At 39.3% G+C, this 18,624-nt stretch overlaps 1 protein-coding gene, 1 long non-coding RNA gene and 1 pseudogene across 2 annotated transcripts in view; 1 reads left to right on the top strand and 2 right to left on the bottom strand.

The window, feature by feature from the left end:
- The window catches only part of LOC148374398 (uncharacterized), a 17,746-nt gene extending 8,654 nt beyond the window's left edge, over nucleotides 1-9,092 (top strand). Inside the window, exons 2-3 of the long non-coding RNA XR_015850491.1 lie at nucleotides 8,564-8,701; nucleotides 8,788-9,092. This is a non-coding gene — a long non-coding RNA (uncharacterized LOC148374398). The remainder of the gene's footprint in view (nucleotides 1-8,563; nucleotides 8,702-8,787) is intronic.
- Nucleotides 1-18,624, bottom strand: part of LOC148374396 (nuclear receptor ROR-beta-like) — a 23,789-nt gene extending 5,165 nt beyond the window's left edge. Inside the window, exons 1-8 of the mRNA XM_088335906.1 lie at nucleotides 18,258-18,624; nucleotides 8,781-8,866; nucleotides 8,543-8,684; nucleotides 6,442-6,975; nucleotides 4,670-4,791; nucleotides 3,787-3,919; nucleotides 3,214-3,321; nucleotides 2,306-2,416 (exon numbers count right to left, since the gene is read on the bottom strand). Coding sequence (XP_088192032.1) covers nucleotides 2,306-2,416; nucleotides 3,214-3,321; nucleotides 3,787-3,919; nucleotides 4,670-4,791; nucleotides 6,442-6,975; nucleotides 8,543-8,684; nucleotides 8,781-8,866; nucleotides 18,258-18,264 — 1,243 coding nt within the window. The 5' untranslated portion in view covers nucleotides 18,265-18,624. The remainder of the gene's footprint in view (nucleotides 1-2,305; nucleotides 2,417-3,213; nucleotides 3,322-3,786; nucleotides 3,920-4,669; nucleotides 4,792-6,441; nucleotides 6,976-8,542; nucleotides 8,685-8,780; nucleotides 8,867-18,257) is intronic.
- On the bottom strand, nucleotides 10,664-10,778 carry LOC148374397 (U2 spliceosomal RNA; annotated as a pseudogene).

Genomic DNA, 18,624 nt, shown 5'->3' with positions numbered 1-18,624 from the left:
CGAAGTTTGATGTATAAACTGTTGCTTGATGTGCTGTTGGTTATGTTTAACGTGTATTAGTGCTGTGCAAAAATGTTTTGGGGAAATCTTGTCGTGAATTTAAAAAACGGAAACTAAAAAAAGAACAAAATCCAGAAAATGAATAGTCTGCATAAATATTTATTGTAATTGCCTCTACTGTAATTTATTGAGACGATTGACCCAAACTATGAGTTGACAAAGTACGCGTGTCACCAGCTAAGTACTGTGTTTGTGTAATACTGCCCTTAGGGCCCGGTCACACAGCCATTTGCGTCTGTATCGAGGCTGAATCACGGCCAGAAATTTCTGCCTGTGAAGCAGACGCTGTTGGACGCTTTGAGATCGCCATACAGACGAGATACAGCAGTGCTTTACACGCGGTCGGAAATTCACACGCGGTTGGCCGCGCGAAAAAGTTTTGCGCTGCTCAAAACTTTAGACCCTGTGTTAACCGCGGGCAGCACACGTGGTACACACGAGGCAATGACGCGGAAATGACGCGGAACGACGTGCTATGGCCGCGGCCAGGGCGTGGTTACACGCGGGTAGGACGCGATATTTCAGCGGGTAATCGTGGGTGGAGCACGGTCAAAGCATGTTCTGCGCCTGTATCGCGGTGTTATTACGTGAAATTAGCGTGTTACGCGTGTGACGGTGAAAAGCCTTTTTCCGCGTATATACAGCGCGATTTGCCGAGCACACGTCAGTTGTGCTCGAGACGTCAAGGGGTGGACATGGATCCCCGTCACCGTAGTGACCTCGTTTTAATCCATTTTTATTTCTTGACATTTCTTTTCATTTCATAACAAGATAATAAAATAAAAATGAAAAACTATTACAATAATAACATATTGGCTTCTTCGGTGCCATAGCTTGAAATCTTGATCTTCACGGGACTGCGTCTTGAGCGGTTATGATTTCTACAGCCCGGTGTTATGCCGAGAAATGCATCCCTGCCGAGATTTGTATACGGCGTGCATTACCGTTCGATTACATTCACAACAAATACAAAGACGGAATGGTTTAAGTTGTATTACATTCCCAACAAATGCAAGACGAAGTGGTTTTGGTTATATGTTCGCCATTAAATTCCCGAAAAGTGAGATAAAACGAGGTAAAAGTGGTTGTAGTAGCGAGGGGATGCAAATCTCGGCAAGGATGAATTTCTCGGCATAACACCGGCTCGGCAGCTTTTATACCCGTGGTCCACACGCGGAAATGACGCGGAAATGACGCGATGAGGGAGCGGAACAGTCGCCGGCGTCTGTTTTGCGGGCATACCACCGATGAACAGCGGGTTGGCCAATTTTGCGCATTTTCCATCGCGGGCAACCACAGGCAAAAAAAAAATAAATCGCAAAATTTTACCCGCGATACAGACGCAAACGGCTGTGTGACCGAGCCCTTAAGTGGCCAAAACACGCACACCAAGAGTCAGTGTGACAATACATTTAAGTTTAGGAACACATAAGCAAAATTACAGGTGAATTTTGGGAGGCTTATTCTGGGCTTTTAATTATTTGTATTTCAAAATGTAATTTTAAATACTGTTAAGAATAAATGTTCACAGAATAAAGTTAGTTTATATCATAAAGCACCATACTATAAACTCATTTTGTAATTTATTTGTATTATTTCTTTTTCATCACAATTAACAGAAATTTGTTAAAGGTACAATATGCAATTTAAGTGTCCAAGTATGAGAAGATGGAATAAGGCAAAGACTATTCTTGAATTCCATTAATAAAGTTTAGTTTTTTTAGTCGGTTGCCAGACCACTAAAACTTTCCATCAGTTGTATTTTATCCTCTTTTTAAACAAAAATGTTTTTTTGTATACTAAAGGGATTCTTTTTTCTTCTTGTTTTTTTTTTAAAATCTTAGCTCTACATTCTGGAGAAAACGCTTTTGTTTACTCAAACGTTTCAAGATAACACAATTTAAAGCTGTAATTGGAATACTGTGATCCTCTAGGTTAAAAAAAAACTCAAGGTTACTATATTGTCAGAATCTGAAACAGGCCCAAAAACACTTGTTACCCAGTTTGCTATTCCCTGACAAGTAAAATAACTTGTTAGGGTTGACGGATCGCTTTTAATATGACTCTCAAAAGCATCTTGTTGCTTTTGAGATAATTAAAAACCAAGCACCAAACCATTTTGGTTTGTTCTAAAAGCAAATATTGACTGTATGGTACAGTATGTAATGCAATGTGTTTCTGCAGCTATGATAAACACAAAAAAGGAAAAAAAACAAAAATATCAAAAAAGAAGATAAATAGTCACCAGGGGAAAGAAGAACAGCCGCACTGAACAACGCCATCTCCTCATCAGACAGCTGGAGGCGGCAGAGTCCTTTCCCCAGTTCAAATACTGCACTCACCAGGTCATCACAACCTGAATAAGTACAAGAATCAGCCATTACATCATCTAATGGCGTGAGGGGGCTAGGTTGGCTTTTTGAAACAGACTTGTCTACTTATACCTATTGGACATACCATTTATAATCCACCTAAACAAGCACGGATATCACTGTACAATCGTTTTAGACATCTTAAGGAACAAGAGCCACTGCTTCTTGAAGTAACAATGACATACGGCACATTTTTCCTTTCTGTAATCCAACACCTACTTTTTGGGGGGAGGAGTATTTCGGCTCAGTTTTTCACAAGGGGGAAATGTTGAGGCTTGTGTTTGAACAATAAGATTTCTACATATTACTTATTTGATATGCGGGAACTTTTTTGCATTTAAAAAATGCATCTGTTTATTCATAACCTATTTTAAAATGAATCATCATGAAATTTCTGTGAGATCATTACGATGCTAATCAAGTCAAGTCAAAAAAAAGTCAAGTCAAATTTATTTATATAGCCCTTAATCACAAAAATGTCTCAAAGGACTGCACAGGATTACAGTTACAAAATTACACAATGACTTGATCTTAAACCAGCATGAGCTAATGTGTGTTCTACTCTAAATTCTCAATACTGCTTTTGAGGATGTACACAAAGTTTCCATTTCCATGTACATATATTCATGGTAGACTTTTAAATAGAAAAGCATGCTTCATAAAAGATCTCTTATTAGTAAGTGAGCTTTTCCAAATCCTCGATTAGAACGAGAGAATACAGCAAATGCGTTGGTCTAACCATTTGGGAAATTGTGTAAAAGGGTTCCTGTGTGAGGCTCACCAAGTGCTTTGAAGAACTGGGGCGGAGCAAATTTCCCATTAAAGAAAATGGTGCTGTTGTTGACGTTAAAAGCCCGGCACATACGGATCAGCAGGACTTCCAAGCAGCCTGAAAGGTTACCCATAGGGGCAAAGATGTGGAGAGATGCACAGAGAGGAGGGAGGGAGGAGTTTTGTAGAGGGGGGCGAAAATACTCCAACATAAACACAAGGACAAATGTAAATTTGGATTCAGGGTAAAACACAGCATATATGTGACAATTTGAACCATTTAAACATATTCACAAACGTATGTTTCAAAGTGTTCAATTTACAGTAAGTAAATACATTGTCAAATACATGTTTGTCCCACATATATAGTAAATTTATATGAAAGGAATTGGTGAAATTTTTTTCAAAATAATGTTTTTTTCTCCCCATTGACCAAAAAAAAAAAGAGTCAAAAGAACAAAGAGAAGGTTGGAGACAAAGAACAAAAAGAACTCAAGTTAGCAAGTTTTAGACTCGTGCTTACTCTATTAAAACTTAGAGACCTACAATGTCTAAATATAACCAGAGTGGACAGTACACTGACCTGCTTTAAGCAAAATAATCTGGTCATTCTGGCAAAGGTCCATAAATCCAGCAATTCGTTTGGCGAACTCCACCACATACTGGATGGCATTTGTAATGTGGTTTGCACACTGCTGCCACATCCACTCAGCCGTCTGATGAGCACAAATAAAGGACATGATGATTATTTCATCACTTAAATGATCCTGATCTTATATTGTATTCTTATAGTAAGTTAAAAAATGATCACATTTGTATTAGATCAGGCGCCCCGCAGGCCGAACCAGGCCCACTAAGGGATTGAATCCGGCCCGTGAGACAACGCTGAGGGAAGCGCAAGAGAAAAACAAGCAGCAGGTTGAAATATCTCCACTTGATGTTTCCAAAGCCAGGTGCCTATCACAAACTTATAAACTTATACTGTACTTGTATTTCTTTCTCTCTCTCTCTCTCTCCCTGTTTCTCCCTTTTTTGCTCACTATCTCTCTTTCAGTCTCTCTTTTTCTCTTTCTTTGTCCTCTTTGTCTCTATCTATCTCTGTGTCTTTTTACCTTCTTTTGCTTTATCTTCCTTTTTCCCTTTATCTCTCTTGCTTTCCCCTTCTCTCTTTCTTCCCTTCTCTCTTTCTCTTGGAATTATTTCTCTCTTTCTTCCCCCTCTCTCAATATTTCTCTTTTTATCTCTTTTGTTTTTATCACATTGTCTCTCTCTTTTCTCTCTCTCTCTTTCTCCCTTTCTTTGTCCCACCCTCTCTCTTTCTCTCTCCCTCTTTTTCTCTTATTTATTTCTATTTTTCTTTCTCTGTAATATACTAGTCCGGCCCCAGAGAATGTTTGTTCTATCATGTGGCCCCAGGGTTAAAATGAGTTTGACACCCCTGTATTAGATGGAGCGATAATAAATACCTTGTTCTGAAAAGCACGCATTTCCTCGAATGTGTATTGCACCCAGGTGAATCTCTTCATGTCCTCAGCGCTGTACTGACACGTCTCCAAGTGTGACTTCACAATACATTGAGTGATTCGCTCTGTGTGACAAACGAAAACAAAGCAACATTTTCACCAATCAATGGATTTTAATATTTGAGAACTCAACAGCATGACTTTGTTTGCCAATCCAAATCCATAGCAGTGTGACCTTGAAAAGAATGGTTACAGATTTCCTTTATCTTGTTTCCCAGGTGAAGTTTTTTGTCTTTTTACTTCACCAACAAGCTTGTGTTTGACGGACCCTCTTCACGAGTTGTTGCCTTATCTGCCAAATGGTTTTGTGTTTTACTGTGGCTGTTCAGTTATTGGTGAGGGCGGCAATGTGCGTTTTTGACTCATTGTCTCTCATTTAGATTGTAGCCTACCTGTCATTATGAGTGAACAGCTTTATATTTGGAGCTATCTATAGAATGTAATTAATAGGGAAAATGAAGGGGTAGGGAAAATAAGCGTTTGCTTCTTACTATCCCTTTTCAAACATGTTATGTAAACATTATTTTGTTATCGAGTTATTGTTTTTGTCCTGTTTTTATTTTATAATGTTCCAAACAAAGTTTTCATTCATTTCATTCATCATTGATAATTTTATTTTTTGGTTTACTGTTCTTATTACAGGTAGTTTGCTGCTGTAATGTAGTTGCGATTTCCCTTGTAAAAACGGCAAACTTTATTGTTTACAAGCTGATTAAAATACACAATTAAATTAATACTTGTCTTACAGTGCCATTTTCAAAATTGAATCTGGCTCTCACATTTGCAAAAAGCTCAATTTTATTGTTCCTTGGCATGAAGTTAATTGTTTGGTATCAAACCAACTATTTGGTTACCAAACCGCATTAATTTTAAAGTACTTGGACTACTAAAATTTACATATTGTCATTTAAAGTATGCTGAAAAGGTCTGCAGAAGAAATAAATATTTCAGCAGATTAATTTGAGGTATCCCCATGGAGTATAGCACAAAACATTTAAAAAAGAACAAAAGCACATCTTACCCAAGCTATTGATCAGATAAAAGTACCAACACCAACTTGCCCAAAAAGGTGGTTGAATTTGCCCTTTTTTATATGTTAAACACTGCATATCATAAACTATCATTGTACAAATACACTTCATGCCTACACACAAATCATTTTTAAATCTTAAAAATACATAAGTCTTGTTTGTGTCCTATAGATGACATGTATAGAGAACACTCCTATTTTTTTACATCTACTTTTGTCTTTTTTTCCGTTTTTGTTTTGAAGTGGATTGAAGGTTCAGCCCTTCAATTATTCTGGTTTAGTTAGAGAGCAAGGCATAGTCCATGAAGCAAGTTTTTAATCACAATTGTGACATTACCAAACACAGTGTATCTAATGTTAGCATTACACTGCTCTCTTAAAGGTAACTTAAGACAAATACATTTTCTTGGATATAAAGAAGTCAATTTTGAGGTTTTTGTCTGACCTTGTGGATTGTATCTTTCGACTATATCAGTAACTACCCAACTCCACTCAATTATTATCTGCAAGATGGAGTAAACCTGGGGTAATGAAGCACTGAAGTTTTCAGTAGATTGATGCCGGGCTGGTATTAAGCGAAGGTACCGTTATTTTTGTCAAATCCTAGTTAACAATTCCAAAAATACTGTTTGCTGGTTTGAAGTTATCGCATAATGAATTACAGCTTTATAGTCTCACAACTTACCTAGTTCTGTTATCGAGCAGTCATCAGGCAACTGGTCAAGCAGCGCATGCGTGTCTCCAAGCGATGGGTGCGAGTGAGAATGTGCGTGTAGGAGTTGAATGCCGCTGCTGTCCGACCCATCCATCATTGTCGGTTGCGGAGAATTCTGATTGGACAGGGATGATGAAGAGGAAGAAGCGGACGATGAGTTGGACGTGTTTCCTGTGCTGGTCCCGCCACTTCCACCCAGTAGTTCCAGGTTGCAGTACTCGCTGGCCTCCTCGGGGGTCAGCGGCAGGTCAAATAAGTCCGGGAGCGCTGCAATGTCGTCGAGGTCGCTGAGGGTGGAGGTGGAGCCACCGGTGCTGTAGGAACGGCTAAGACCTCCCTCGCCATCCTCTCCACTAACGCTGCACGCACCATCATCCCTGGGCAAGGACAGCGTACTAGAGACTCCATCGCCGGAGCCTAAGCACTCTTGAGATTTCTGATGTTTTTGGACTTCAGCATACAGGCTGTCACGTTGCTTCTTAGACATACGGCCAAACTTCACCGCTGTTGAGAGAAATTTCGTCTAAGTCACGGGATGAACCAAATTCACAATCAATCGTTATTTGCTTTAGCTTTTCGACCACTGTGGGATTTAGGATGACATTAGCTTTAGAAATGACACTAGCTTCAAAGTGACTTCAGCATTTGCGACTACAGTAGTTCTTGGCACTGATCAGGACAAGGCTAGCTTTCAAGATGAAGCTCCTTTTTAAGAAAAGCTAGCCTTAGCAATAGAAAAAGGCTACGCTAGTTGAGGGCAAAAAAGAAAAAAACGCACGTTTTTGGCATGTTAGTAGCACAACAGAGTACGGCACTTAAAGAAGCACATGCTGTTTGTTTTATTAATATTCTAGAGACAGATTGTGTTTCGTGCATATAGAGTGCGCAATAAAATCTACTGCTTTTTAATGTCAAAAGGTTGGCATGTATGGGATTATGCTTTCAGCTTTAGTGGGCCCAGCTTGATCTCATGTAGTCTAATCTTACTACCCATACATTGCTAAATCGTATTTGTATACTTCTTTTATTTATTTCGAACAAGTATGATGATAAAGGCAAACATTATATTACGTGCATAGCTCTCACTTGAGTTTGTATAGAAGCATGGTGAGATGGTTAAGTGTAACAGCATTCGCTCAACTGCTAAAATAAACCAGGTAACGCATTCTGTGCCTAACATGAAAATTATTTTTGCCCATTGTGAGTAAATGTGTTATGCTTTGAAAAGATCCTTTGTCATCCACATGTAGGGTAGGCTCTTTAAGGAGGCTGAATGATAGAGCACCATACTGAAAACGACGGTAAGCTACAAAATTAGAGTTGACTTTTTTTCACTAATCCGGCCTGTCTGAGAACAGAAAGTCTTGATCTGGCCCCAAAGCCAAACTGAGTTTGACATCCCTGGCGTGACATTAAGAAGGCAATATCTTTTTTTTTCTTTACAGTTTCTAAAAGTTTGCACTATGGTCTATTTTTAACAGACTCTGTCCAACATTATTTTTGAGATTCGAATTTGCATGACGGTTTAATCACTAACTGATCTCTAAAATGGTGGCACTTGACACCAGAGTATGTACATGTTATGTACAATTATGTATGATTTCATGTTACATGGTTGTGTAGTAGAATGACTCACAAATATGAGAAAAAATGATACGGAACATGTGCAAGATAGACAATAGGGTCGTCACAGAAGACAATCTTGCTCTAGAACAGCTACCCTCTGATTCTTTTTTTCCCCTGTAATTTAACATAACATTTAATATAACAGAAATCAGAAACCTAACACTACTGCAGACCTTAAAAATGAACTTCATCTGAGTTTTGAAAGGGCAGACAATTTGATATCTAGCCTACTTAACAGCGGGCCAAAACAAAGATAGGCTCAGATTTAGAAGCATTTTCCAACGAATGAAGTAAAACATGAACACAGAGGACTTCAGATTCTTGTGTATCAATTAAAATATAAAATAAAATTTTGGCTGTACTTTGTAGTAGAAGACATATATTCAATATTGTGTTGCAGTGTAAGGATTTGTGAGGGTAATCATGAAAATTGTGTCGTGTTTACCATCTCTGCTCATGCCCAAAGCCAAACACTTCTGAAGACGACAGTGTTGGCAGCGGTTTCGGTTTGTCCGGTCAATCAAACAGTTCCTCTGGCGCGAACAAGAGTACATGGCATTGTTTTGCTGGCTGCGACGAAAAAATCCCTAAAAGACACACGCATGTAAGGATCCCAAAGACACCTGCACATTTGAAATATGCAAGTACAATTTATACAGTTCTTTTATTTTGTTCTTTCTTACCTTGCAGCCTTCACAGGTAATGACCCCATAGTGGATCCCTGAGGACTTGTCTCCGCAGATTTTACAAGGAATAACCTCGATTTGAGCTGCAAGAACAACATTGACATTGAACACGTCAGAACAAAACAAGCATTCAATGGGGAAAAAAACAGGATCATTTGTTTAAGCATTTTTTCCAATCCTGAATTAGTTGTCACGTTATGTCAAACCTGGGTTCTTTGTTGACATACTTTTTGATCCGGAATGTAAGCTGTCCTTTATCTTATAATGCAAACAAGAAAATTGCAACAGTCTTCATGGGCTTAAACTGATTTCAACTGAAAAATAAAGGCCTCCCCTTGAAATACTTGTTTTTGTTTGCTTTATATAACCTTCTGAATAACACTCGCATACAATGCCTTATGCATTCAGATAAGCAGCTTTTCTGTTGCTTTATGATAGCAGTGCTGAACTTTGCCTGTATTTTAGCTCACTTCATTTGTACAGCTCCGCCTTGTTCCCTTCAGTTATAAATTTTGACCAAAATAATATCCATTGTGTCTCCCGTTGACCTAGAAACGACAAGCTGTACCCTTATCTTGTCGCAGTTACACTAGCTGTATTTTTCTTACCCCTAGATTGAATAGCCATATTTCACCAAAGACGGTCCAGGGTTTCAAAATGGCATTCGAAACATGGTTTTATTTAGAACAACAGTAAGATCTTCTAAGACTCAACTTTTACTTCTTTCTGAGGCAAATAATTGGCAACAAAAAAAGACAAACACCTAGATCTCTGGAAAACGGGGTCTTGTGAACAATGAAGCCCCCGAGTAAAGTTCATCAAAGTTTATAACGTTTGCAAGCAGGAATAAAACAGGCTTGACTGCCTTCAACTGTGTTTGTCTGCACCCTGGATGAGCCCCGCCTCACCCTCACCCCCATGAAGGAACAGATTTCACAAACAGATAAGCGATCACTTGACTGTCCCACACAGAGATGAACAAAGAGTTTTTCTGTGTCAAAGACTTAATTATACAATGAGATGTTTTGCTTGTTCTGCTTTTTAAAAAACATCTCGAAAAGTACTTTGTCCGACCTATATTTACTGTATTTTAAACCACATTTTAACTTGTAATGAAAAAGGTTCACCCGCGTATCGGCACCATACAGTAATCGTATCTTGCTTGGCTCTAAAGCTGTTGACTAAAATACTGTACTCCAAATGATCAGGGCAGCTGCAGGCATGTAATGGAAAAAATACCCCCGAAACCTCCCCCCCCGTCTCTTTCCGCGAGGCTCTCCTCTAACTGCCTCCCTCCCTCCCCCATCTCTTGATTATATAACCCTCGTCTGTAAGCATTCCTGACAACACTCATTCAGCGGGCTCACTCTAGCAACCGATCCAAGGCCTGCCCTCGACAGATTCTCACAGTCCTAATGGCCGGGCAGCAATGGCAGCCCGCTAGGCATTGGTTGAGTCAACCGTCCCTCAGCTGCTCTAGCCTGTCAGCCCATGTGTACATTCTGTCCCACTGACACACTTTCCCACTGCGAGGGAGGGTATGAGGGGGGAGCAGGCATCTCACAGCACCAGTTTTAAGGTGGAGCTAAAACAAAAAAGGCTTCCATGAAAAAAATCTTTCCTTAAGGCCTGGAACTTTTAACAGAAAAATATGCTGTTGCGTAACAGTAAAATTCAAACACCCAGAGTATGTCAGAGACACTGGAAAAACTGCATGGGGTTTGGGGTTTTTAAGGGTTATTGTTCTATCTTCGTTATTCATTATCCATTATCCGTTATCGGTCAGTACATAATACGCTACAAAGCTTAGGAGCCGGGACACTTACTCTCAGCCAAAAGGCCAAGCTAAGGTCATAGCCCTAAAGCCTTGCTGCGATTATTGCGAATGCACCGTTCCCGGAGGTACTGCAATACCGGGCCGATGCGTGGAGTGGACAGAGCAAGCTCTTATTCCATCTCCGGATTGCAAAAATCAAAGATCATGGCAAGAGGTAAAGTCCTACCACAGGCCAAATCAAGGTCCTAGCATACCAAGCTAAGGACCTAGCATCAAAGCCTTGCTACCGCTGCATAAAGTACTCATCAACCAGTTTTGTTTGTAAAAATATAAATAAACATATTGGGATTTATAAGTGACATGCACATTTAATATAATCTAGCTACTGTACATGGCTATGGTAGAGGTGAAATAGAATGCCAGATATTAGGTTTCCCTGTCAACCCCTCTGCCTTTCTATGAATGTGAGCTTCATTGCAGCCACGTCTATTCTTATCCAGTGCTAAGAGCCAGAAATACAGTACGGATGTCCATAAAGATGATGCAATGCGTGGCTCTAATCTCTTGACCAAAAATGGTATCACTGTATATCCAAGGGACGTCAAACTCAGTTTGGCTCTGCGGCCGGATCCAGACTTTCTGTTCTGAGGCAGGCTGGATCAGTAAAAGAATGTCAACTCCAAATATTTAGCTTTGTTTTTCATGATCATGATTTATCATTCAGCCTACCAACTCATGTATTATAATCACACATGACAAGGTGTCTTTTCTAAACAAAACATTTATTCCCGAAAAGAATTTCATGTTTGGGATTGAATGTAATAACTGGTAAGATTTAACCGTTGAGTTAATGCAGTTTCACACATGAACCAACTCACCACTCTATAAAAACTCAACACTGCCCTCTAGCGGCACGGGAGAGCATTTGGTTTGCATCTATTTGAAAATAATTCATTTATTTTGATAGAAATGACCTACAGAATTGCTCAAAAATTTGTGGGAGCCTGGATTAAACAAATTTCATTCCAATATTTGCACTGCTTATCCTCAATAGGGTCGTGGGGGAGCTGGAGCCCATCTCAGCCATCTTCAAGCAGTGGGCAGACGACACCGGAGGGCACAGAGAGACAGACCACTCACTTATTCAAACCTAGGGATAATTTGATATTACCAATTAACCTGCCATGCATGTTTTTGGAATGTGGGAGGAAACCCGAGTTGCCGGAGTAAACCCAGGCAGATCACGCAAACTCCACACAGGAAGTAGGGCAGCTGGATTTGAACCCATGACCTCAGAACTGTGCCGCAGATGCGCTTACCACTCAGCTGCTGGGCCGCCCCTGGATTAAACCATCTAACGTATATCCTATAGAGCACTCATGTGAGTGCAGGGATGAAAAGGCTTTCCTTGTTTACAATTTCAAGGTTTCTTAACCATTAACAACTTGACTCAGTGACAAACTCTACCGTTGAAAGAGGATCCTTAAAAGGCACAATGTGTATTAATTAGCACCTCCTAGTGGTAAATTTCACAATTATTTAAAATATATATTGATTTAAATAATAAGCAAAAATATATGAACTTCCATATAAACAGTGAGTTGCTAAAATACTCGTAAGATGAGAAATTTGAGTTTTTAATACATAACACGGGTCACCATCTTCCTGCTACGGGTAACGATTGTTTTATAATCATCACCAGCTTTAAGTTAATAAAGTGAAACTCTTTAATTCTTGCACTCAGTTTACTATTGCAGCACATTTTCAACTTGACGGTTTTTAAAATGAGGACATATTTGGATTCATTTGATTAATATCCCAGCCACACTTGCAACTTAATTTTTAATGTTGAACAGACTTCCACATAATTGCACAACTGCTCGGAGGCCACTGTTTCAAACAGGCAATGTGTCAGTGTGTCAGAAGAGTGTCTGAAAGGAAAGAAATGAAAGCTACCCCCTGTGTTCTCTATCACATGCGCTCCAACATTAGGTAACCGAGGTCGATACGTGCGCAGCCAGTTTTGATATGAGTACAAGTCATTCTAATCATCCGGCTTCAATGTTCTCAGCACGGTTTAAAAGCCTTCCTGCAACAGTTGGTTGAGGCCAGCGTGCGTTTTTAATTCCAAACGGAAGATTAATCTTCATACATTGCCTGAGCTGTTGTAATCCTTAAGCATTCACTTGGAGAGCGAAGGCACCCTGTACGCATGATCGCTTAATACTAATTGGGAGGAATGACAGCATGGTGTTTCCTTGCATTGATTTCATGATGCATATTGCATTATGTCTCACAGCAGGGTGTAAGATAATGACACAGGACAACCAATCGTATTGCAAGGATCCTTTGCCGTCACACTAACAATTATATTGCTTGCATCCCAGTACACATGCGAAAAAACAAAATGTACCATGTAGACAAAACCTGTGATCTTATGCAAGTGTGTCAACACTGGACTCATCAAGACCAGAAGAAATGTGCTTTAAATTATGCACTGTTTATGTTCAGACAAGAATGTAAAGTACTTAGTCACAGATCAAGTGACTAACCTACATTTTTATTGTTGCGTGCCAAGTAAAGTCTCAACTTTGTTTAGAGTTGCATACTCTCCACTTTAAAGGGTAACCTTCCACCACCAAGGTCCCGCTTTGTTTTTTTCGTTAAACCCTCTCCTCATTTTCTGTCCTCCTAAAGCCTCCAGAATAAATAACTCGAGTATAATATACGCTTCAATAATTCCATGCTGTTAGTGGGGCACTAAATCACGCCACGAATTACGAAAAAGTATGCCAAATGGATATTTCCCTTTAATCCCCCTCAAAAATTGTTCTAAACTGCAACTCTTCCACAAACTATCTACCTATCTATCTACCCTGGTCATATCCGTCGAGAGAGGTGACCGACAGCAAGACAAACATACACAAAAACAAAGAAAATAAAAAAGGGAAAAAGTAGCAAAAACACACATACAAAATTTTTGGGGGACCATGGCCAACCCAAATGCCAACACCCAAAACAAGTTAGGCACCTTGGCACCCAAGTTGGTCATGCTTTCGTCCCTCCAGATGAAACGGGACACAAGAAAGCGGCCATGTCACTCGGGTCAGGCTGACACAACACACTCTTCTGTTCAACAGCAGGGCCCGACAGCTTTAGCTGGTTTACCCCTGCCGCATCATACGAGTGCCCTGCCCATCCCTTAGAACACGTCTAAACATCCTACTATCCTTTTACAACACCCCTCCACTCATTCCTATCACCAACAATAGCTCTAGCTTTCATTAGATTTAGACCTCTTTCCTGCAGTGCACTCATAACACCGTCCATCCACGTCAATCGCGGCCTTCCTCTTGGTCTTCTTCCATTTACTTCTGCTCTGTAGATCCTCTTCAACATTTGCTCCTCCATGTGTCCAAACCAACCGAGTAAAAAAACTTTAAATTCTTAAAATAAACAGACAACATTGACTTAAATTAACAACCCAGGCTAAATTTAGCTCCTTTATACCTTCATCTTGAGACATGACATATTTTTTCAAATAAATAAATTATAAATTGCATTTGGCTAGAATATACACAATCCTATATGAAAAAGAAAAAACATAAATCCCACTGGATTTTAAAGGAGCAGTGTGTATTATTTGACCACTATATGTCGCTGTATTGTGTAGTGCAACCAAAATAAAGTGCTTAAAAATGGCACCATATTCCTTCTATTTTGTTCAACGCAGTTTGCCAGGTTTTTGGGTTCCCCCACCCACACTGTCCCTTTTTGTGGATATAGTACACTAATTTTAAGATCTAAAGATTCACATTCTCCATCTGTTCCCCAATTATCTTGGAAAAAAAAAAACATCCAGCCTTCTGGGTTGAGTAATATTTGCAAACAATACTCACAGTCTCAATACTTCCAATTACTACATTGTTCCTGAGAATAAAAGTTATTTTCGTGTCTCTGCCGTCTTAGAGAGGCCATTACTATTCATAAATTCCCGTCTTGTATCTAGAATTTGAATATGATTGTAAGCATGCAAGGAAAATGGGAGTTACCTTTTCTTGAATTTAAAGTTAGAGATCCATAACAAGAATATTACAACCACATTTCACGATTTACTTTTCATTTAAAAAATAATAATAGGATCGGTAAATGATTGGTATTGACCAAACACAAAGGTCGGACATAAAAAAGTGTTACCGAGCCATCCCTACACTAAAATATATTTCTTTGTCAATTCTTCTTTTTCATCTATTATTTAAATCTGCCTTTGGATGCATTTTTCAAGGCAAGGTTGGGGCGTAGGCGGGCTGTACACCAGTTAGCTACACAAGTAACTTAGCATGAATAGCCAGGCTTTCACTTTAAAGGGCAAGGTGAAATATTAGAGCACAAGATGTTGCTGTATTGTGTAGTGTAACCTGCAATGAGTGCTAACAAAGCGCAAGGAAGATTACAAACTACGGAGACTAAAAGTGACCTAACCGCACCATTTTTCTTCTAATATACTTGGCCAGCCTTGTGCGGCTTCTCCGGGATGCGGGCTTAAGGATTTGGGTCTTTGGAAAACTGTGCAAGACGGCTGACAATCATGTCAGCCCCCTATTGGCTAGGGCCGCTAAGCTCATGTTAAGTAAAATAAATACAGTATTGAAAAAAATGCACCTTTATATGATAGTTCATGTATTTTTGTTTATTTTACTAAGTAGATAATGTTTTTTTAAACACTTGGAGGCGCTACATAATAAACCATTTCTTTTCAAGGTTGAAGGTTGTCACAATGTCTCGATACTTGGAAGATTTCCGATAAAGATAAACAGAAAAATACAAACACATACAACTATCCTACCCATGTATAAAACAGAATTACACCTGAATTATCACATATAATTAGAAGTATTTTTACCATGAAAAACAGTATAATAATTGGATATGGCGTGTGAGTATCAACACTTTAAAAGGCTTTGATACTTTGGATAACCCTAGTTTCCTTGTATTTCGCCGTACTGTGGAAAGTTTCATTATAGCACAGGGAAAATCAGGCAATTACTTTGTTTTATGACCTACAAAGCCCACCGGATTTTAGAACTCACCCATGAAAATAGACTTTTGTTATATATTTTTAATCTATATGGCGCACCTGACTATAAGGCGCTTGGAAATAAATAAGTGCCATATTTGTGCATTGATTGATCAGTCCTTCAAAGTATATCGCTGACCACAAGTGAAAACATCAGATAAAGACAGATTCAAACACAGATCGTGCCAGGGAAATCGCTTTACACTGTCCACTACTCACTAGGGATAGATATGATAGAAGAAAAGGCATTAGGTTTTCGCTCATGATTGCACTATTTTTAGTCACGGTAACCATATTAGAGAATGGAGAAAACAGAAAGTTGTTTTGAAATAGAGGGAAACAACTCTTTAGTGTAACTGATGATGACTTTGAAGGACATTACATTAATATATTGTAAATTCTATGTTGGTATTGGGTTCATAGTTATCATAGTTAATAAATTATTTGAATCATGTCCGCAAGTATTCAACATTTGTCACTTAAAATACTTAGTTTGAGCTGAGAAAAAGTGAAACAAAGTTTTATTCCGATTTGTAATCCCTTACTGTTTTTTCCATTCTCTAAAATTCATAACTGACACCGTGATTTAAAAATAGTGTGATAATGAGATAAGACTTAATGCCTTTTCACATGCCATCTATGTCCTTGTGGTAAGGTTTAGTACTGTCACCGTCTCTATCCAGTTTTGAGTTCCGTAGCCACCACTGTTATGCAATCGTGGTCAGCCATATTTTTTGACTGATAAATAACTGCAGAAAGATGGTAATTTACAGGTAGGCATTTTCAATGCACCGGATTATAGTGTGCACGTTCACGTTTTTGGCCAATTTGCAGCGTCAAGGTGTGCCCTATTGTCTGGAAAATACCTGAGTTAATTATCAAAAGTTTTTTTATGATGTGATTGTTGGATTGTATTTGCATAAAACGATAACCTAAATACCATTGCCAAAAAAAGAAAACATTCCAGTCAGTCTAAGAGGAAAACTACAGACCGCTGGAACACGCAGATGTTAATGATAAGTTACGCTGTCGAGGTCCTTGCCTGATCAAGTTCAAGTTCATTCCGCAGTGGCAGTTGAGAGGAGTCAAGTTGAAGTGCAAGGGCAAGTGTCATTGTGCTTTTTGCACATGGCTTGCAGGCAGTCAGGCAGGCCGTCAGGCAGGCCAGCAGGCGCATCTCTTGGCCGTCCCCCCTCCCTCCGCTGCGCATGCTGTGTAACGTTCAGTGACATAACTAGGTCAGTGGAACAGCCAGCTCCCTCTCCCTCTGTACAGTCACACGGACAGCCATGCTGGCACAGTCATGCCAGCATGGCACTGATTAAGTAGCCTTATAAATAAATGACTCAAATTAAAGGGACAGTGAGTGTAATTCAGCGCTTCCAAGTGGTAAAAAAAAAACGTCATTCGTTAAAGAAAAAAGCATTTTGATGAAAAATAACAGGCAAAAATACATGAACTATTACATAAACGAGCATTTTCTTAATAGCTGTAGGTTGAGAAATCATTTATTTTACATAACGTGAGGCTCACCTAAAGGGAGCTGACATCTTCGGCGGCAACTTCTCTTCTACAGGTACCCCCAAAGAACAAATATCGGTCTATGTTTTCTTTTCTTGCTCTTTTTCTTCTTTTTCCCCCTCTTCCTTTTCTTCCTTTTGTTCTTTTCTTCTCCATTTCTTTATTCTTTTCACTTTTTTTCTACTTTTTTCTTCTTCTGTCTTCGTGTTTTGTTTTCTTTCCTCCTTATTTCTTCTTTTTCCTTTCTTTTGTCTTACTTTTTTCATTTTCTCATTCGTTTTTTCTTTATTTTTGCCATTATTATTTTTTACTTTTCCTTTTCTTTTCTGGCATTCCTCTTTTTTCTCTTTTTCCTTTTTCATATTTATTTTCTCTTTTAATGTTTACAAAAGGCAGGACAAAAATGCGTGACTTTGATTCTATGTAGTTAGTATTCTTCCTTGTGATTTTCAGCAGTCGTTTCTAAATTGTACTACACAATACAGAGGCATCTAGAGGTCAAATATTACACACTGTCCTTTTAAGCATGCCGATTCTACTTGTTCATAACCTAATACGGTCTTTGTTTAAAAAAAAAGAATTGACCGATGGTACTCATTTGCCGTGTTTGCCCTTGGACTTGATACAATTAGAGTATAGATATGGCCCCATAACGTCTGGATTACATAATTCAAGTTTTGGTTAACAACACGCTCTACTCGTGCCCCTCCTCTTTGCTATTGCATAACACTAACATTGATGTCAAACCAAGTGGTATACATCTCATATAAAGTAGAAAGAAATCCAGGTTTTACATTTTATACTGGCATCAGTTACAAATGGCACTGAAGTGACTGTATATAACTGAATATTTAATACAACTATTTACTTTGGAAACCAATCAAACTATATAACAATCGCATCTAAAAGCAAGCCCAGTTTCGCAGAATTCCCTTAATCCTGTCATGAGGGACTTAATACGCACTTATTAAGAAAATAGGCGCACTCTGGTTGGTCATCGTGCGCGCACATGTGGCCAGCAAGCCATTCCACACGCTCCTTCCTGACCCTCAAGTTCTCACTTCAAATATACACAATCCTTTCAAATGAACGCACTTACCTCTCATTTTGACGTATTTTTCTTCTGAGTTGGTCCAAGTGAAGAAGACAAGGCTACATTTGGCTGCGTTGCAGGTGACTATCAGAAAGAAGCGGCTGCGTAATAATAATAGCGATGAGACTCAAAGGGACAGTCCAAGAGTCCTCTGCCTTGCGATAAAGTCCGAGCAAAAGAAAAGATTGTAGAAAGCCACTTTTGATTGCATCGTAGACGCCCCCTGCGAACGGCTTGCTGTCTGCGAGGAATTGTTTCCCTGCGGTGCACGAGGCGGTCCACGCAGTCAGTCGGCGCCCTCCTTTCTCTCAGTCTACCCTGCTAACCTACTTTCTCCGAGCGTGGACTCTCTCACATGATCTCACCGCCAAAA

The sequence above is a fragment of the Urocampus carinirostris genome, chromosome 1, assembly GCF_059441175.1.
Source record: "Urocampus carinirostris isolate Australia breed hairy pipefish chromosome 1, RoL_Ucar_1.0, whole genome shotgun sequence".
Taxonomy (NCBI): domain Eukaryota; kingdom Metazoa; phylum Chordata; class Actinopteri; order Syngnathiformes; family Syngnathidae; genus Urocampus; species Urocampus carinirostris.
Note: the sequence above shows the minus strand (reverse complement) of the source record. Positions and strands in the feature narration are given on the sequence as shown.